At 50.7% G+C, this 20,557-nt stretch overlaps 1 protein-coding gene across 3 annotated transcripts; it reads right to left on the bottom strand.

The window, feature by feature from the left end:
• Window positions 1-2,741: 2,741 nt before the first annotated feature.
• On the bottom strand, window positions 2,742-10,997 carry LY6L (lymphocyte antigen 6 family member L). Of its 3 annotated transcripts, none has more exons than XR_003514375.1 (5): window positions 8,181-10,997; window positions 5,305-6,277; window positions 4,661-4,750; window positions 4,424-4,574; window positions 2,742-3,386 (listed from the first exon to the last, which is right to left on the bottom strand). XR_003514375.1 is itself a non-coding variant. In XM_027560681.1 (5 exons), exons 3-5 carry the CDS (start codon window positions 4,731-4,733, stop codon window positions 3,160-3,162), a joined length of 417 nt encoding a protein of 138 aa, XP_027416482.1. In that variant the 5' UTR covers window positions 4,734-4,750; window positions 5,305-6,277; window positions 8,181-10,997; the 3' UTR covers window positions 2,742-3,159. The 3 variants fall into 3 exon arrangements, 2 of the variants coding, with proteins under 2 accessions (XP_027416482.1, XP_027416483.1); XM_027560681.1 differs by having other exon boundaries at window positions 4,424-4,540; XM_027560682.1 differs by lacking the exons at window positions 5,305-6,277; window positions 8,181-10,997 and adding an exon at window positions 5,105-5,298 and having other exon boundaries at window positions 4,424-4,540.
• Window positions 10,998-20,557: the final 9,560 nt, after the last annotated feature.

Genomic DNA, 20,557 nt, shown 5'->3' on the forward strand with positions numbered 1-20,557 from the left:
TCTTTTTCCAGGTTCTAGATTTAATCACATGGTTTCTTGATGTTTCAGCACCTCTTCTTTCATTACGTAAGCCTGTAATCTATCCATTTTCCTTGCATTGCCCATTTTCTTTTTAAAATAGAGCTTTGTCTTGATTTTATCACCCTTCAGTTGAAGGAATTTAAAAAATCATATTATAATTCCTTGTTCAACAGATGAACTAATCGAAATGTAATAATTCAGAAATAGTTGGGATTTAAAAGTTTATCTTCTTTGTTTTAGATGTTTAATTTAAGTGGATATGGTCAGAGAACACGGCCTGTGGGGTAATTTATTGTTAAATGATAAAAATCTGGACATTTGGAACAATGTGAGAGTACGAGACTGCTCTGTTCAAGGTTGAGCAGAAGACCTTGGCAGGGTGGAGGGGGGACAGGTCGTGAAGGAAAGCAGAGTCCTTTGGGCTCTGCGGCGTGTGGCGTTCACACGCAGCCTGACCCGTGGCTGGACCACGGACATGGCGGATGGGAACGTGCAGTGCTTGGGTCTCTCTTTTTAGGGCAAGGGGAGTGGAAGCAGCAGTGGGATGCCCCCACTGCCGGCTTTCCCTCCTAGGGCTTCAGAGTCCCTTCCCCGCCTCCCCACACACACTGCCGTCGGGCTGTCCTGCAGTGCCTTCTTGGAGCCCCGACCTCTTGCGGGCCATCTGGGGGACACTCAGGCCCCAGTGGGATCAGGCCCCACGACAGGACGAGGACAGAGAGAACTCTGCAGGCAGAACCAGTGAACAGAGGTCAGGGGATGGGGAATCTATGAACGCTGGCTCACCAAATCCATTTTATAGTTAAAGTTAAGGTAGTACAAACTAAGAGAACCAGAAACTCAATTATGAAGGATGTGGGGCAGAAGAGAAAGGCAAGGCGTGATCAGATGGAGACTGCACTGGGCACGTCTGAGTGTCGGCATGAAGCTGGACACCTGCTGGAATGGAGGGTGTAGCTGGCTTTGAGTTTCCCAGCAGAGACTGTGAAAAAAGACTCCAGTGGCCAAAGAATCTGCGGCAAAAGTCCTGAAGCTGAGGATGGCTGCGGTGGTGCCTGCACATCAGCGGTCCTGCTATTGGCGCAGACCAGCTTTGGGTTGGGTGGCCACATGATGCTCAGGCCCCCGGGAAAAGCGGGAAGGCGTGGTGTCAGGAGGCTGTGATCCGGCATTATCTCAGGTCAGAGGGACCGGGGGAAGCCGAGTGGTTGAGGACGGCTCCAGCTTCTTCTCAAACCACATGCTCAGCCACCAGGAAGCAGCTACTCACGGCTCAAGAATATCTTTCTCATGCGGTTGTCAATCATCTTCGTCTTTCCTTCACTCAGTCTTTACTCATTTATCCATTTATTCAGGAAAGTTTCTGATTTCTATCTGAAAGTATGCCCAGAAGGCCTACAGTCCCGGGCCCCCTGTCCAGAACAGAGACCAGGATGCTCAGCCCTCAAGGTGCCCATCTTCATGGAGAGGGAAGCAGAGACTGGCTGGCACAGTGGGTCGTGGTGGCCTCTGACCCAGATCACACACAGATTCCTAGCTTGGAGGGAAGACCCCAACTCTACCGGGTGACCATTTCCCTTCTGGACTGGCCTTGTGGACTGGCCTAAACTCAAGAAGTGAGATTCCTTATGCCTCAGTGGGCCAGGAACCTCACGTCGGGAGACGGGAGCAGTAGATGGTGACCAGTCTGCTTGGCCAGTCCAGGGGACCTGGGGTGGGGTTTAAATTCAGCATGAAAATCCACACCCTGAGTGAGCGGGAGAGAGGCCCCGCTTTAAGGTGGGCATTCTGGGACTCTCATCCAAAGACTTCCGGGTCACCCTGGCAGTCTCCCTAAACAGAGGGGAGCCACACCCAGACTGTGAACCCACGAAGGCCCCAGAGAACCAAGGGCCAGCCGGCCCATCTTGGTCTATGGGAAGATGGTGAGGAGTTGGAGATTGGGGTCAGGTGTGCAATGGTGGGAGGCAGATGTAAGAACCTGGGGCTGGGCCAGTGTGCAGACCCTGGGTCGGGGGGAAGCGTGCAGACTTGCGGGCAGGGTAAGCCTGAGAAACCAGGCGTGGTGAACGGGTGTGTGGACCCAGTGTTCTTCTGGCTCTGGAGGCCTGTGGCCTGGCGACGCTGCCCCCACCCGCTGATTCTTGGTTCCTGTCCTCTGCTGCCTGGTCCTCCAAGACGTCCCCCTGGATGGCCCGTGGGGCCCTGGTGCAGCCTGGACAGCCGTGAGCTTCTCATCAGTTCTGCTAGTCCCAACCTGCTCCCTCTCTGTGCCCTGTCCTGGGTGAGCCCCCACCAAGCCAAGCCTGGACCATCCTGGGCACCTCCAGGCCTTCCATCAGCACCTACCCTGTCCAACCCAGCTGAGCACCAAACATGGGTCCCGTCCATCCCACCACTCAAACGTCGCCTCCACCCTACCGCCCTAGGCAGGCACCACTGAGCCTGGCCGCTGCCCCAGACGCTGACCCTCCCTCTCCACCACTGGCTAGCCGGCCCTCCTGAGGACCTGGACTTGAGCCCGTGGTGCCTGCTCGCCCAGCGCTGGTCCTGTCCCCCATTCGGTGGGCTGCAGCCTAGGTGGACAGCTTTGCGCAATGGACAGCTTTGCGCAGTACTCCCACGCTGGACAGCGCCCAACCACAGAGGTCTGCTGAGCGCTGGCCGAAGAGCTGGAGCCTGGGCACAGCAGGTAGAGATGAGGAGGAGGCAGGAGGGGGTGTGGGCAAGCAGTGACTTTATTGTCTCTGGAAGGAGTGACGGTCACGGTCCCCCTGCAGGACTCTGCCTAAGCCAGGGACAGAGGTGGCCAGGATGGTGGGCATGGAGAATGCAGAGCGGGTCAGAGCCAGAGCCAGAGCCAGCCTCTGGCTTTCCCCACCTCTTCTCCCACAACACCGGGGCCTGGACCATCCATTCAGGGCAGGGGCTGTTACTCCAAGCTGAGAAATGTGCATTCCCCAACACAGCAGGGGGCTACAATCCCAGGCTGTGTGAGTGAAGGGCCCCTGCTGGGGACAGGAGAGGTGGCCAGGCCCACGGCGAGGTGATGGCACCTCCGACCACCTCAGGGGCATGTGCCACCCAGGGTCTCGAGAGCGACGGGGGCAGGGTGCGCTTTGGGCCGAGGGAAGGTGCTCACAGCAGGACCCAGAGGAGGCCGAGGCTCACCCGAAGCAGGAGCCCCCGTGAGAGGGCCCTGGGGCCCTCCTGCGGGGCGGGGGCCCTGTTGCAGAGAGATTTGGAGCAGCAGTGCCGGACGATCTTGCTGGGCACCCCCGAGTTCGACGGCCATTTGAACTCTATGTTGGTGTTGGGGCACCTGGGGGCACAGCGCTTGCTGAGCAGGGTCTTCACCTGTAGTCCTGCGGGGAAGAGGACAGCATCCGGGAGGAGGAAGAGCCCGGGTGGGCGGCGAAGGCCAGTCCCCAAGTGGGCACTGACACCTTCTCCCGACCCTTTCACAGGCCAGGCTCTGCGAAGCGCTGGGAGCACAGCTGCCCAAGGTCACCTTCAAGGTCACAGCAAAGGCAAGGTTCAGGGCTGCTGGCCCTGGTCTGGGCTCTTCCCTGAAACCATGCACAGCCTGGACACCCAGGCAGCCAGGGGCCTGGGAGTCCCGGGGAGATGGGGGAAGCTGAGCAGAGAGAAAAGGGAGGGCAACTGGAGGGCCAGTTGATCCCAGCTGGGGCTCCCGTCCCCTCTTCACTCAGAGACGTGCAGAGACCTTGGAAGGAAGCTCCGGAGGGAAGCAGGGCACTCAGAATAACCCAGTTGCAGAAGAAAAAGTCGTCTTGGAGGAGCCCTCCTCCTCACGCTGAGCTGCTGTGCTGTGTGTGCATGCATGCTGTATCTGCTGCACGCATGGTATTCACTATGTTGAACCTTACTGTATGGTATATATGACAATCACACGGGGCCTCCCAGGTGGTGCTAGTGGTAAAGAACCCATCTGCCAATGCAGGAGATGCAAGACTCAGGTTCCATCCCTGAGTCTGGAAGATCCCCCTGGAGGAGGAAATGCCAACCCGCTCCAGTATTCCTGCCTAGAAAATTCAAGACAGAGGAGCCTGGTGGGTTGCAATCCATGGGGTTGCAAAGAGTCGGACACAACTGAGTGACTGAGCACGCACACATATGACTGTATGCGTTGCTTTACATCATATCATGGGCTGCCAAATGGCACCCCAGAGAAGGAAAGAGACCGGCCAGCCCCCCTCCAGAAGCCCTCAGGCTCAACCTTGAGCAGCTGGCCCCTCCCCTGTGCTCAGGATGGGGATCAGGCAAAGGTGGGCGCAGGCCAGGGTCCCCTGAGGGGAGCCTCCATCAGTTCCCCACTGAGACCCCAAAGGATCCAGGGCTGAGTTCCCGGAGTCCCCCTCCACGCGGGCCAAGTACTCACTCAGGGTGATGATCAACGTGTGGGAGACGCAGACCTGGTCAGTGGAGGAGCACATCGCAGGCAAGCAAAACTCCGGGCTCCTGACTTTGAAGCACTGGTAGCAGCTCAGGTTCTTCCCTGTGGGGCAGCACCGGCCCCGCGGAGGAGTGCGCTGCGCACCCACCCAGCTAAGAGCCGTCGCCGCGGGATGTGCCCACCGCCCCCAGGAGCCCCCACAGCCGAGAGGGCCATCCTCACCTGGCTCTCTGGCTCCGCCAGCAGGGTCCAAAGACACCAGCAGAGCCCACAGGGCTAGAACCAGCGCCCCCATGACGCCACCAGCTTAGCCTGCGGGGGAGTGGGAGAGGGGGGTGGGGCAGAGAAGGAGGCTTTGCCCAGAGCTCCCCAAGTTGCACCTGCCCATCCCCCGGGTCTCTCCGCCCTGGACCCCTCATTTAAGGTCAATCAGATCCTAGTTCTCATGGGACACTCTCTCCCACCCTGACCCCTCCTCCTGCCCCTTCCCTTCCCAACTGCAGGGAACTGCCCTTCCAGCAAAGTCAGCCCAGGGAGGGGCTGGGTGCAGGGGCCTGTCAGCCCCTGCTCTGGGGAGGGTCTCCTCGGGTCTGTGAGGATGGCCGTTTCCTGCTGGAGCAGAAAGGGGAGAAGGGGTGTGGAGAAGGCGTCTCCCCTGTGGCTCACCCCCTCCGTCAGGCTCCACCCCGCGGGTACTTCCTTCTCTTCCTGTAACAAACTCTTCAACCTCACTTGGAGACCAGCAGCTCTCGGGGTCCTGCCTGTGTCCGGGTGTGGCAGGAAAGCTGCCCTCTTCTCTGACCCCCAGGGACCCAGTCTCCCGAGGCTGCACCCTGAACACACAGCCAAAGCCCAGAGGCTCTCACCTGGGTGTCTGGTAGCTAGGTGGGTTTCACACTACTTCCTGCCTGCATGTTCCCCCAGGCCTTTTCTTTTTTCCTTCTTGCCTTTATGTCTTTGATCATGCCCCACTGAGCACTTGTGAGGAGCAGGCTGGCAGGGTGTGGATCCCAGATCTAGATTTGCAGCAGGGAATGCCTGCCCCCAGGGGTCCAGCAGGAGAGTGGGTAGAAGGACAAAGGGGGTGACTACTAGGCAAAGGGGGTTGAGAGGGGTTGCCTCTGGCCCCCAGGTGATGGCTGCGACCACCAGGCCTCGGCACCCCCTTCAGGCTCAGTTTCAAGGGTGTGCAGCTGGTTGGGGTCATTTTCCCTCCCAGTGGTCCAGCCAGAAGGACTGTCCCCTGCCCGTCTTTCCTGGCAGGTCCCAGCCTCCACCTCGGGGGTGGTGGAGCACCCAGAGCCTCCGGTCCGCTCCAGCCCCTCTAGCTGTCCGGCCTTTGGCGGTGTGTGGGCTGGGCTTGGAGGTGGGCCCAGAAGGGGTGGAACTGCCCCCGCCTGGGGGCGGATCTTGGTTTACATTGTGTGTTTATTCATTTGTCATTTCATGCAGTAATCCAGTTGAATGTGAGTCTGGGACCTCAAACCGCATGGTGGTGTTGGATGTGGGTGTGATGAAGCAGGCTGGGTGGGCGCGGGGTGGGCACCGGGACAGCTTTGCAGGACCCCACGCCTCAGGGTACAGTCTCGAGTTAAAGCCTTGGTCCCATTGGCAAAGGGTGAGTCACCACCTGTGAGCTCATGTTTCGGCAAGGTCCCTTCTTCTGGGCCGGGGACGCAGGTCCTGGGGTCTGAGAGGTATCTGCCCGCCAGCGATGTTTCTGCCTTCCTCTGCTGTCCCCGCAGCCCGGTGGCAGCCTCCCTGGACGGCTCCCTGGTACTGCAGGCTGAGAGCAGTGGGAGACGCATCCTTTCTTCGGAAGCAAGCACCCTTGGCAGGCTTGGTGGCACATGGAAAGAAGGGAGGGAGAAGGGGAAGTTCAGAGCTGCAGCAGCCAGAGAGACTCTTGATGTTGGAGGACACCCACCCCTCCCACCAACAGAGCGCGGACGCAGGGGCAGCTGCACTTCACCGCGCAGCCGGAAGAGGGCGACCCCGCGCCCGCAGGCCGCGACCCAGCGCACGAATCTGCGGGGAGAAGTAAAGAAGATAAAGCCTCGCTCCTGGAAAATGTCCCGGACATCCAGCTAGGGAGCAGAATAAAACTCTCCTGCCCGAATTAAAACATTTGAAAGTGTGAAGGAGCACCTTGAATCAGAACAACACTAGGCAATAAAAAGAAGAAGAGATAAAAAATGACGAACGTGAGGAACGACTGGAGGAAAATCTCCATTTATGGTCTCCGTAAGTAGACCAGCTTAGAAGTGAGCTCACACTTCCGAGTTCCAAGGGGGCAGGCACCTGAGACCCTAAGTTGGAAGCTGTAGCATGAGGGCGGGCAAACAAGAGGACAAAACGACCTAACTCCAAACTAAAAGCGCTCACCTGTTCTGGAAAAATGACCCAGAAAAGTGAGCGCTAAGACTACGCTAGTAAAAAATGTAAAAGACACAGAAGCACCCTTTAATGCAAAACCTTCCACAGCATATATGTAAAGAGAGAGAGAGAGAGAGAGAAAAAAAAAAAGGTTGATATCAGACTTCTCAAGATGCAGAAATTATTTAAAAAAGAAAAACTCAAGAAAATAAAATTTGAACCAAATATTTTAAATATAGTCAAGAATATAATCAAGCATCAATACTGTAAGAAAAGTTTTTAAAAATTTGAAGTTTGATTTTTTAGTAAAAGGGAAAAAAATGACAATACACGAATTCAAAAATACTGGAGAGGTGGGGTGGGGAGGAACCAAAGCCAACAGAAGAAAGTATGGAGAAGAAAATCATAAGGCTAGAAGCTGAAGTAAATGGTGCAGAGAACAAAACCCAGACATGAGTAATAAAGCAAAAACTTGGTTCTCTGAGAAGTTAAAAGAACTAGATAAGCAAATGACTAACCTAATCAATAAAAGAGGGGCAGTACAAATATACAAATAATAAATACTGACTGAAGCAATTACTGAAAGACAAAATTTTAAACGATAACAGACTATTTCATATACTCTTAAACAAATATGGGACCTCAAACGAGGTGGATAACTACCTAGGAAAATACATGTAAGCAAAATTTATCCCAGTTGAGAGAAAAGCTTTAAGAGATCAGTTTCAGCATAAATAAATATAATAAGAAAGCATCCCAGAAGAAATGGCCCTGATCAGATTATTTCACAATCTGAAATAATTCTACAAAATTCACAAATTCTACAAAATCTTCAAAGACCAGATATTCCTAATGACACAGACTGAGAACATAAAAGAGACTTCCAAATTATTTTAACAAAGCCAGTATAATACTGGTAAGCAACCTAAAAACTGTAAAAAGAAAGACAATTACAAATCAACATCTTTTATCATTGCAAAAATCTTAAAGAAATATTAACAAATAGAATCCAACAGCACATCAAGAAAATAAACGAAGAAAAAGTAAGATATATTCCGAGGATTCAGATAGTTAAATATCATGGAATTTGTTAATGCAATTCATCCTTTTAATAGATATGAAAATAAATGTCATAGGAATAAATCTATAGACTTTGAAATATCTTGGAATAGATTAATTATCCTTCAATTAAAAATATTCAAGAAAAATATAATCTCTTAAAGTCATCACCTTACATTATAAGAAAAGCATTCCCTTCACTACTTGAAATTCAGCCAGTATTCACTGATATAAAATATTAATTAGAGGCTTTAGAATGGAGAACGAATTAAAATCAGGTCCATCTGTAGATGAGGTGGTAGTATACCTGGGAAATCCTGGAGAATAAAGAATACAAATAACAAATTTCGAAAAATAATTAGTAATGAGTCAGGATGCAAGGTAAGCATATAAAACTCAGTAGCCATCAGAGGGCGTTCGGTGTGCGTCAGGACGAAGGAGGCCGGCAGTCTTCTCCCGCGGGACCAAGAAGAAAATACCAGGCGGGTTGCAGCTGTCATATTTAAATGGGCTGGGAAGCTGAGAGGACCAAGCACCAAGTGGACTGGCTTCCAGAAGTGGGGAACTGAGCCTCCGCGGGCCCCAGCCCCGTCTTGCGGGGGCCTCGCCAGCCACCATCCCGACTGTACCCAGACACCCGGCGGAGCGGCGGAGTCGGCTACGCATGCTCCGTTCTGGGAAAGCGACGCGGCACACGCGCAGGGTCCCGCATGCTGGCGGTGGTACCCAGGGCGGGCCGCGTATAAGGAAGACGGGCACCTGCGGCAGTCCCACAGCTCTCAGGACCAAGTTCCCACCGGAGGAAAGAGGTCTGCTCCGAACACATAGCTGATCTTGCTCTGAAGAGACTCGACAGAGTCTGCAGCAAGGCAGCAGGAGTTGGCAGTGGGAGGCTTAAGGGCACAAAGGTGCGGAAATGCATCTGCCACGCTTTCCGGGATGAGGAGAGGGCCTGCTGAGCCTTCGCTGGAAGCCTGGGAGGAGAGGGATGGGAGGTCGGATGCGCCTTCCTAACTCTGGGGTCCAGCCCAACCTAGCTCGACTCTGATGGAGTTGACCTGGAGAACACCTCGTGCACTTGATCTGGTAAAAGAGGGAACTAGAGACCTTCTAGTAGTCGTGGCCTCTGGCTCTTATTTATACAACGCCGGAAGGTGACAGTAACCACTGGGGGGAAAGACCCAGGGATAATCCAGATAATGGAGTCAGTAGGAAAGGACTTTATGTTAAGTGTGTTCAATAGTAGACTTGAAATTGAGAGTTTTAACAGAGAATGCTACTGCTAAGTCGCTAACAGAGAATAGGACTTTATAAAACAAATCGAATAAATATACTGTGTATTGGCCAGGATTTTCCAGAGAAGCAGAACCAATAGAATGTGTATGTAAACAAAAAGTTTATTTTAAGGATGGGCTCATGACCTCAGGGAGGCTGCAAGTTCAAAAACTCCAGGGTGGGCTGTGTTGGGGAGGAAGAAATTTTCCTCTACCCTTTTGGCTAGCCTAAGAATTAAATTGACATGAGACAGATTAACAGGAGAAAATCAAACAGAAGTGTAATACCATGTCTACATGGGAGAGACCCAGGAGAGCTGAGTAACTCATTGAAGTGGCTGAAGCCCTCACCTTAAATACCATCCTCAGCCAAAGAGAAAAACAGGTTGTTGAAGGCAGGGACAGTCAGTTAAGGGGGAGTGATCAGTAATGCAGATTTAAGTCACTGAGTTCTCCACCAGTATGAGTTTCTAGATATTTGGTCATCCCAAATGGAGATTGCCTTTATACATGTAAATGTTTCTTACAAAAGGTCAACTCCTTACTTGGTTTTCAGAGCCCTTCCCATGTATGCTGTTTCTCAGAAAATAACCAGCTTGAAACAACTAATATGCCAAAGAGACATATTTTAGGGTGGCAAATTCTGCTCCCCTACAGCCAGAAGGCTAGAGACCCAGGAAAAGCTGATGCTACAGTTGAAGTCCAAAGACTGCTGCAGAATTCCCTCTTGTTTGGAGGAAATCAGTCTTTTGGTCTATTCAGACCTTCAACTGATTAGATGAGACCCACCCACATTATGGAGAGCAGCCTGCTTCACTCCAATTTCACCAATTTAAATGTCAGTCCTGGGACTTCCCTGGTGGTCCAGTGGTTAAGAATCCACCTTGCAACGTAGGGGATTTAGGCTCTATTCCTTGGAGGGGGAACTAAGAGCCCACATGCCACAGAGCAACTGAGCCACAACCAGAGAGTCTGTGCACTGCAACAAACAGCCCTGGTGCTGGTGCAACCCCAAATAAATAAATAAATATTAAAAAACGTCAATCTCATCCAAAAATATCCACACGGAAACATCCAGAATAGTATCTGACCACATATTGGAGTACTGTGGCTCAGTCAAGTTAATACACCCAGTTAGCCATTGTATTCAGAAAGTAAAAAATAAAATATCCAAAATTAAGAACTCATTTGGATGAATTAGGAGCAAAAGATACTATGAGCATAGGTAGAGACAGGACAGTATAAAATAGCCCAAAGGAAACTTAGAATAAAAACAATAGAAAAAAATTAATCAGAGCATCAGGGCCTGTGAGATTCAGTCAAATGGTCTAACTTTACATGAGATTGGAGTGCCATAGGGAAGAAAGAGGGGTTAAATAAATACTTGAAGATGTAATATTTTTCAAAATTCATAAATGATAACCCACAGATCCATGGATCGCAGAAAATCCTTAGCAGGATAAGTGCAAAGAATGTCATCCCAGCTGGTGATAATGCAATTGAGATGCTGAAAGCCGAAACGATGGTCTTAGTGAGATGGAGCAGGACAGTATGGTCCTTGCTCCCACCCCACTCCCCGCCACTGCATCGTCTCCCATGCATCAACCTAACAGAGAACTGTGCCCAAGCTGGGCACAGACCCTGAGACCCCCCTCCCTCACCCGACTTTAAAAGTGCTTTGTTGTAGAGATCAGATTTGTGGCTGCCAAGGGAGAGGGGGTTGGGAGAGGGAAGGATTGGGAGTTTGGGATTAGCACATGCAAACTATTATATATAGAATAGATAAATAACAAGGTCCTACTGTAGAGCACAGGGAACTATATTCAATATCAAATATATGTGTGTGTTTATGTATATATCTGAATATTTGAATATATATATATATCTGAATCATCACATTGTAAATCAACTGTACTTCAACAAAATAAATGTTTTAAAATGCTTTGCTGAAACCCTTTACGGAGTTCAGTTTTTGAGGAGGATCCGCCTGTTTGCCCTTCTTGGCCCTGCTATAAAACTGTTTGTTTCAAACTCTGACGTTTAGGTTTGCTTGGCCTCCAGGTGTGCTGGGTATGTGGGCTTGCCTTTGGTAACATTGGGGTAAATATGGAAGAATATTTACAGTGTAAAACAACAGCAGCAGCGTCTTGTGGGGTTTATAACATATGCCTATAAATAAGAACTAAGATAACAGAAGTGTGCTGGGAAGTGTCAACTGAAAAAAAAAAAATGTGTGACCTAAAATTTGAGAAAGGGAAAGAAGAAAGTGAAAAAGCTGGCTTAAAGCTCAACATTCATGAAACTAAGATCATGGCATCCGGTCCCATCACTTCATGGCAAATAGATGGGGAAACAGTGGAAACAGTAGCAGACTTTATTTGTGGGGGGGGGCCTCCAAAATCACTGCAGATGGTGATTGCAGCCATAAATTAAAAGATGCTTACTCCTTGGAAGGAAAGTTATGACCAACCTAGACAGCATATTAAAAAAACAGAGACATTACTTTGCCAACAAAGGTTCGTCTAGTCAAGGCTATGGTTTTTCCACTGGTCATGTATGGATGTGAGAGTTGGACTATAAAGAAAGCTGAGCGCCCAAGAATTGATGCTTTTGAACTGTGGTGTTGGAGAAGTGTTGAGAGTCCCTTGGACTGCAAGAAGATCCAACCAGTCCATCCTAAAGGAGAACAGTCCTGGGTGTTCTTTGGAAGGACTGATGTTGAAGCTGAAACTCCAATACTTTGGCCACCTGATGCAAAGAGCTGACTCATTTGAAAAGACTCTGATGCTGGGAAAGATTGAGGGCAGGAGGAGAAGGGGACAACAGAGGATGAAATAGTTGTATGGCATCACTGACTCAATGGACAGGAGTTTGGGTAGGCTCCAGGAGTTGGTGATGGACAGGGAGGCCTGGCATGCTGCAGTTCCTGGGGTTGCAAAGAGTGGGACATGACTGAGTGACTGAACTGAAATGAACTGAACTGAAAAGTTGAGAATGATGTTTTGTTTGTTGGAATTTCTGAGGATTTCAAGGCCAGAGAACAGCTTCTCAGAGGAGCCAGGATATGTAGGACTTTTTTGTGACAAAGACAAGGTAGTCAGAACTTGAAAAAATTATTGTTAATTAAAGAGGACCAGTTATCTCAAGGAATTTGGTGCTTTTCTCTGTATGGGAAGATGCGAGTCTGGGCTCACTGCAATCATTCCTTTCATAGGCACCTCATCTTCCAGGGCCAATATCCTGTTCTTTTCTGTCGCGAGTCCCCTCAGGGTGCACCGCTGGGGCAGTTGCAGTAGCTAAGGGCTTGGCAGTGGGCATGAGTTTGTCTCTATCCTGAGTTCCTTCAGGGCTCACCTTCGGGGGTGGTGGCAGTGGCTGAGGGCTGTAACATCCTTTGTTTACTGATACAGCAGCAACATTTTTCATTCACAGGAGGAAGGAAATGAAGTTATGGTCTGCAGGGTTCTTGAGCTGTTCAGGATATGGTGATAGTAGCAATTCGGACATGACAGAGCGACTTCACTTTCACTTTTCCTTTTCATGCATTGGAGAAGGAAATGGCAACCCACTCCAGTGTTCTTGCCTGGAGAATCCCAGGGACGGGGGAGCCTGGTGGGCTGCCGTCTATGGGGTCGCACAGAGTCAGACACGACTGAAGCGACTTAGCAGCAGCAGCATAACAAGTGCATATTGTGATAATCATATAAGAAATATACCTATAAAGGAGAAAAGGAAATATCAAAAATGTTCCATAATTCCGAAAGAATGCAGAAAGAGAAAAAACAGTTGGGAGAAATAAAAGCAAAGGGAAAAGTGGTAGCCTTGACCTGTTAGGTTTTGGCCCAGCCTATCAACACCCAGTGTTGTGGCCAGACCAGCCCTGTGGGTCCTATTAGGGTGGCAGTAACCAGCAGCAGTGTGCGCTGTGCCTGACTGCCCAGTCGTGTCTGACTCTCTGCGATCCCATGGACTGTAGCCTGCCAGGCTCCTCTGTCTATGGGGATTTTCCGGACCAGAATAGTGGACTGGGTTGCCATGCCCTCCTCCAGGGGATCTTCCCAACCCAGGAATTGAACCCAGGTCTCCCGCACTGCAGGCAGATTCTTTACCAGCTGAGCCCCAGGGAAGCCCAGCAGCAGCGATGACCGCAGGGAGCTTTGAAAGGACCAATTGTACTACTCACAAGTCCTGGACTTACCAGGAACCCCTGAAGGCACAGTGTGGGGTTTTGAGGGGAGACAGCGGGCACTGGCCTGGGGTTCTGCTTTTATGGGGTCGAGGGTGAGGACCTAGGGTCCCCTAGGGTTTGGTGGGATGCTTTTTACTTGTTACTTTGGCTTCCCTGGTAGCTCAGTTGGTAAAGAATCCACCTGCAATGCAGGAGACCCAGGTTCGATCCCTTGGTCGGGAAGATCTGCTGGAGAAGGATAGGCTACCCACTCCAGTATTCTTGGGCTTCCCTGGTGGCTCAGCTGGTAAAGAATTCGCCTGAAAAGCGGGAGACCTGGGTTTGATCCCTGCTAGGGAAGATACCCTGGAGAAGGGAAAGTCTACCCACTCCAGTATTCTTGGGCTTCCCTGGTGGCTCAGCTGGTAAAGAATCCACCTGCAATGCAGGAGACCTGGGTGAATAGCTACGCTGAGTTTCTTTGGCAAGCTGATTATGTGGGGTGGGGAAAATAAGGGCAGAATACTCACTGGGGAGGTGAGGGCTTGGGGTCACATTTCCCTGATTTCTTCCCAGCTCCGCCTTCCCAAGGGGGGAGGCCTTCATGCCTGATGGGTACATCTTATCTGCGAGGCTGATCTTACTGAGAATATGAAGAACAAAACATTTTCCAGGACTCTGGAGATTCCACCCTCTTCCCATCTTTCTTCATCTGCTTTGTTTTCTTGTCAACACCCACTGTTTACAGAATGCATGGTTTCCTGCCATGTGTCCCTGTGCCCCACTTCTTCTGCTCACATTCAGCTAACTGCCTGTTCTGACACCACAACTCACTACTCACTTTTTGTGTGTAGACCTGGATTGTGTGAGCTGCTAGTAATACACCATTTGGCAGTGTGTAACCCTTTGTCTCAGGAACGTATAACCCTGCCTTGACTTTTAACAGGTGGAAGAGTCCTCAGAGCTTTCTGAAAGACTGTCACCCTGATTGTAATCCTCAGGTCAGCTCCACTAAACTTCTCTTGTCTTAGAAAGACTGTTGATTGATTTTCCGTGGACAAGAGGACCCTGGGAGGTAGGGCTGGGGGCTCACCCTCACAGCGTGGCCCAGGTCATCCCTGTCCTCCCCTGACCTGTCTCCCCTCCTGTGGACCCAAGGGTTCCTCCTACAGGGACCACAGCTCTTAGCAGGCTCCGGGGAGGAGGGCCGGTCCAGCTGAGGACAAGTGGACCATGGAGGAACCCGAGTCACAGATCTGAGACCCCACTGGAGAAAGAGTGAGGCCACCTTCCCAGGGTTACCCAGGCGCCAGCCAGTGAAGTGAGCTGGGAGGTCTGCTCCCGGTCGGGGGTGGGGGGTGGGGGCTTTGCAAGGAGAGCTTGGGTGCAGCAGGATATGTGTTGGGGTCCAGCCCCGGTTGGATCCAGGGATTCCCTCAGGATGACGGCGTTGGCGATTAAGAGATAGCAAAGGCTGAGAGATTTATTAGATGCTCAATAATAACTGGTTTACGCGGGAAATCAATAAAGTTCGTGACAGCAAACCTGCTCTAACCACGGAGGCCGCAGGCGCCCTCTCAAATAGCGGAAGGTGCCCCACCTTAGGCACCTTCTCGATTGGGTCTTAGAAGCCCAGGCAAATAAGTCGTCGCAGAGGACCCCCGCGCTCCAAATTATTTTGGCATGAAGGAAGAACAGAAGAGAAAAGGAGGAAAAGGAAACAAGAAAGAACGACACGGGGAGGCCAAGCCTCGGTGAGCAAGGCCTGTAGCTTTATTTTCAACAGGGGCTTTTATACCCTAAGTTGCACACAGAGGATAATAGGGGGTGTGAAAACATGCAAAGTCAGCAGTCTTTGATCCTTATCGAAACCAAGGTTTCTTTTCTGCAAACTTATCGTATACAAAGGGTTTAGGTGATTTCCATCATCTTCTGGCCAGAAGGCCTGTTAACATTTTATGACTCTGATAAAGGTTTGTCAACCATAAGACTTATTTTCTCTAAGAGTAATTATTTTAAAGTTTGGCGCCATCCTCGAAGGTGTTAGATAAAGTTGCATTCCTACAGGGCAGAGGTGCAGTGGGTTTACAACAAAGGAAAGAATTTATTACCTTAAGGGTCTAAAGTTGTTAACACCAAGGCCACTACTTATTTTTTCTACATACCAACTATATTAATTAATACACTTCCAAGGATACAATACAGGGGATGTGGAAGCTTGGCAGCAAGCATTGGCTCAACAATGAAATCTACTAGTTCTATTCTGACAATTTCTAACTCTCCTAGAGGCTCTATACTATTTGAATATCGTAAGCTTCCCGTGCCTCTAGCGGCTGGGAGACTAAACAATCGTATGCATAGCTGTAGGAGTCCGGGTAAACCTGTCAGGCAAGTTAGAGAGCCATCTGAGGGATTTGTGAAATAAAATACTCTTGTCACGCCCAGGAACTTTATTAACTGGAGCTGTAAGTTAACTCTTTTTCAGAGAGAGAGATGGTGGTGGGGGACAGCCCCCTGTAAAGTCAGAGGTGTAGGTGAGAGCACAAAGCAGTAAAGTAGGCAGACTCTGGTTTTGGGGTAGACACTCAGGCAGGCCCAGAGGGGCACCCCTCGAGTTCTGGCTTGCCTTACCCACCAGAACTCTCCCACATAACCTTGTTATGGGTGGGGACTCCCGTGCTGGCTCCCGGCAGATATGGTGGTGGTGCAGGGACTCGCCAGAGTGGGGAGCCCCTGCACCCCTTCTCTTCTAGGCGCCTGTGACACCCTCGGGGCGGGGGAGGGCGGGACTCTGCCCATTCCTCTGGGGAGAAGCAGCCAAGGATGCCAATGAGCTGCCAAGAGCTGCCTCCTTCCTCCTACCCCACTCCAGGGATTAATGAGAGGAGGGGTCAGACCCTCTCTGGGTTCAGTAGGATGAGAGCCGCCGAGACCCACCCTACTGGTAAGGACAAAATAGGTGATTAAATAGTTAATCCCACTAGGGGATTGTAAGTAGAAAAATGTGGTGGTGGTTTAGTTACTAAGTCGTGTCCAACTCTTGTGACCCCATGGACTGTAGCTCACAAGCCTCCTCTGTCCATGGGGTTCTCCAGGCAAGAAGACTAGAGTGGGTTGCTATTTCCTTCTCCAGGGGATCTTCCTGACCCAAGAATCGAACTGGGGTCCCCTGCATTGCAGGCAGATTCTTCACTGTCTGAGATATGAGGGAAGCCCAGAAAAATATGGCAGACCCCTATAGGTTAATGATTACTCGAGAAAGTAGGTTTGCTTAACCGCAAAACCAAGCAGGTTTGCTTAACAACAAAACCATGCCACAGAAGGACGAGACCTGCCCCCATACGATAAAACAATGGCAGCATGAGACCCACGTCCAGCCCAGTGAGCTCAGTACGTTATGATCCCAGGACATGGTCTCTGAACACATAAAAAACAAGAATTCATGGACCTAGCTTGACCACAGGGGCAAGAAAACTCCCCTGCTCAAGCTGGAGGAGGAGCTGATGATAGAAGCAGGAAGTCTACTCAAAAGAAAGAAGATTTTCTCCCCCACCCCACTTTCCCTTTGGTTATAAAACTGTAGCCCACTAAGTTCTTGGGGTATGGCATTTCTTGCCTGCCTCCTTGTAAGCCTCACAAATGTCCTATTCTAGTAAATCACGTATCTACCACTTTACTCTCACTGAATCTCTTTACTGAGACATAAGAGACTGTGGTACTGGAGCTCTTCGGAGTCCCCCTGAAATGACACTGTTGTGGAATCCAGAGCCACAAAACACGCCTCGGAGGACACTCAGGGCAGTGGAGTACAGTTTACTACGCCAGCAGGTCCAACGGGGATCAGTTCCCAACAAGGATCCTGATGTTTCTGAGAGGCCCCGTTTCATACCCCCCACTATGTGACTGGTTACATGTTAGCAACCTCTTTGTTGCGTGTGATTGAGTTTTACAGCAAGTAGGTGCTGGGAGAACAAACGATGAAGGTTAAAGGGGGGACAATGACTATACATCAGGGGGTGTCTCCGCGGTTAACCTAACAGGCAGCCTGGCCTCCACTAGTCTCCCTTTGTCACGTGTAGGGAGGGAGGCCTCCAGGAGACCTGGTTTTCACTAGCAACGGTGTCCTCACTCTTGGGCAGGGTTCAGGCCCAGGTCACATCCTGTCTTTAAGATGGATGACAGGCTTCAAGATGCAGTCTCTCCTGCTTTCCTCACACGGGCCCCAACACCACCATATATAGGTTTCACTTCCAGCCTCTGAGCCCCTCTCCTGCCCACCCCCAGCCCAGGCCTGGGGGGCTATCCACGTTCCAAGTCCTGACCCTGGGACCTAGTGTGTGTGTGTGTGTGTGTGTGTGTGTTAGGGGGTGGTGGGGAGGGGGCCCCAAATGAAAACCGGGCCTGGGGGCTGGCAGAGCTCAGGGCCATTTTCCCAGGGAGAGCCAATCCCAGGCTCAAGTGCCTGCTCCTCTGGCCACCTGTGTCCCCAGTGGCTTCTTCGGCTCCCTATGCGGTCCCGAGGTGAGGGGGCTGTCAGCAGAGGACCTGAGGGTTGAGGGAGAGGCAAAGGGGGTGGTCCTGGGGGGACGACCCCTCCAGCCCTCAGGAGGAAGCCAGCTATTAGAAGTGTTACCAGGTCCAAGCTCCCTCTGCTCGCCGCACAACAGGCCAATGAATCCGAGGTGTTGAGGCAAGGAAAACGACTTTACTCGGAAAGCCAGCTGACAGGAAAAATGGCAGGCTAGCACCTCAAGATAACCATATTATTGGGGTCTGGATGCCAGGTTCTTTTATAGATCAGAGGGAAAGACGCAATAATGAACTAAAGTCAAAAGGCAGAGCAGAGAGGGAGAGGCAGTGGGGAAGTAAAGGGAAAGGGTCTTCAGCCCTGTGAAAGAGCTCCAAGGCAATGGCCTGCCTTTGGAAGGGGTGTGTTAATCTCTGTTATTCACAGATGAGCAGGGTCAGATTCTCTCTCCTGCTGCTGCTGCTGCTGCTAAGTCGCTTCAGTCGTGTCTGACTCTGTGCCACCCCATAGACGGCAGCCCACCAGACTCCGCTGTCCCTGGGATTCTCCAGGCAAGAATACTGGGGTGGGTTGCCATTTCCTTCTCAAGCTGAACAAAGGTTCTTCAGTTTACAGTTGGGCAGGGGGTCAGGGTCCTCCAGGCAAGCCATTAAGTATCATTATAATAACAAAAGCAACAAAATCAAGTCAAAGAAACAGTTTCCAACGTGGAGTCAGAATGGCAACCCACTCCAGTTTTCTTGCCTGGAGAATCCCATAGACGGAGGAGCTTGGTGGGCTACAGTCCATGGGTCGCAAACAGCCGGACACGATTGAGTGACTTCACTCTCACTTTCACTTCACTTTCAGCAACAGAATCCAGATTGCCAGGAGAAATGTCAATAACCTCAGATATGCAGATGACACCACCCTTAAAGCAGAAAGTGAGGGAGAACTAAACAGCCTCTTGATGAAAGTGAAAGAGAAGAGTGAAAAAGCCGGCTTAAAACCCAACATTCAAATAAAGGAAGATCAAGGCATCCGGTCCTGTTAGGTAGTTCAGTTCAGTCGCTCAGTTGTGTCTGACTCTTTGCGACCCCATGAATCGCAGCACGCCAGGCCTCCCTGTCCATCACCAACTCCCGGAGTTCACTCAGACTCATATCCATCGAGTCAGTGATGCCATCCAGCCATCTCATCCTCTGTCGTCCTCTTCTCCTCCTGCCCCCAATCCCTCCCAGCATCAGAGTCTTTTCCAATGAGTCAACTCTTCGCATGAGGTGGCCAAAGTACTGGAATTTCAGCTTCAGCATCATTCCTTACAAAGAAATCCCAGGGCTGATCTCCTTCAGAATGGACTGGTTGGATCTCCTTGCAGTCCAAGGGACTCTCAAGAGTCTTCTCCAACACCACAGTTCAAAAGCATCAATTCTTCGGCACTCAGCCTTCTTCACAGTCCAACTCTCACATCCATACATGACCACTAGAAAAACCATAGCCTTGACTAGACAGACCTTTGTTGGCAAAGTAATGTCTCTGCTTTTGAATATGCTATCTAGGTTGGTCATAACTTTCCTTCCAAGGAGTAAGTGTCTTAATTTCATGGCTGCAGTCACCATCTGCAGTGATTTTGGAGCCCCCCCAAAAAAATTCTGACACTGTTTCCACTGTTTCCCCATCTATTTCCCATGAAGTGATGGGACCAGATGCCATGATCTTAGTTTTATGAATGCTGAGTTTAAGCCAACTTTTTCCACTCTCCTCTTTCAGTTTCATCAAGAGGCTTTTTAGTTCCTCTTCACTTTCTGCCATAAGGGTGGTGTTGTTAGGGGAAGCACACTGATTGAAACTGCCCACCCTGGCCAGGCACCATAGTAACCATTTGCATGAGTTGTTTTAGGACAAGAGATCCTGATAAGGAATACAGAACTAATAAGCTACCACCAACCGGAAGAGTTCAGGAAAGGTCAGAAGGAGACATCGCGTGTCCGTCCATTTCCCAGAATCCCTTTCACTAGCATCCATCTTGGCTGAGCGATGCGTGCGCCACCAGGAAAGACTCTGAATTAGAATGATTGGCCAAAGACCACCCGGAAACTAATCCCATCACCATAAAACCCGAGACTGCGAGCCACGCGTCAGAGCAGTTCTCCTGGGTTCTCTTACCCTACTGCTCTCCCCTCGGGTGCCCTTTCCCAATAAAATCTCTTGCTTTGTCAGCAGATGTGTCTCCTTGGACAATTCATTTCCGAGTGTTAGACAAGAGCCCAGTTTCAGGCCCTGGAAGGGGTCTGCCTTCCTGCAACAGAGTCATCTGCATATCTGAGGTTATTGATATTTCTCCCAGCAATCTTGATTCCAGCTTGTGCTTCTTCCAGCCCAGCGTTTCTCATAATGTACTCTGCATATAAGTTAAATAAGCAGGGTGATAATATACAGCCTTGACGTACTCCTTTTCCTATTTGGAACCAGTTGCTGCTAAGTCATTTCAGTCATGTCCGACTCTGTGCGACCCCATAGATGGCAGCCCACCAGGCTCCCCCGTCCCTGGGATTCTCCAGGCAAGAACACTGGAGTAGGTTGCCATTTCCTCCTCCAGTGCATGAAAGTGAAAAGTGAAAGTGAAGTCGCTCAGTCGTGTCCGACTCTAGCGATCCCATGGACTGCAGCCTACCAGGCTCCTCCGTCCATGGGATTTTCCAGGCAAAAGTACTGAAGTGGGTGCCATTGCCTTC

The sequence above is a fragment of the Bos indicus x Bos taurus genome, chromosome 14, assembly GCF_003369695.1.
Source record: "Bos indicus x Bos taurus breed Angus x Brahman F1 hybrid chromosome 14, Bos_hybrid_MaternalHap_v2.0, whole genome shotgun sequence".
NCBI classification, from domain to species: Eukaryota; Metazoa; Chordata; class Mammalia; order Artiodactyla; family Bovidae; genus Bos; species Bos indicus x Bos taurus.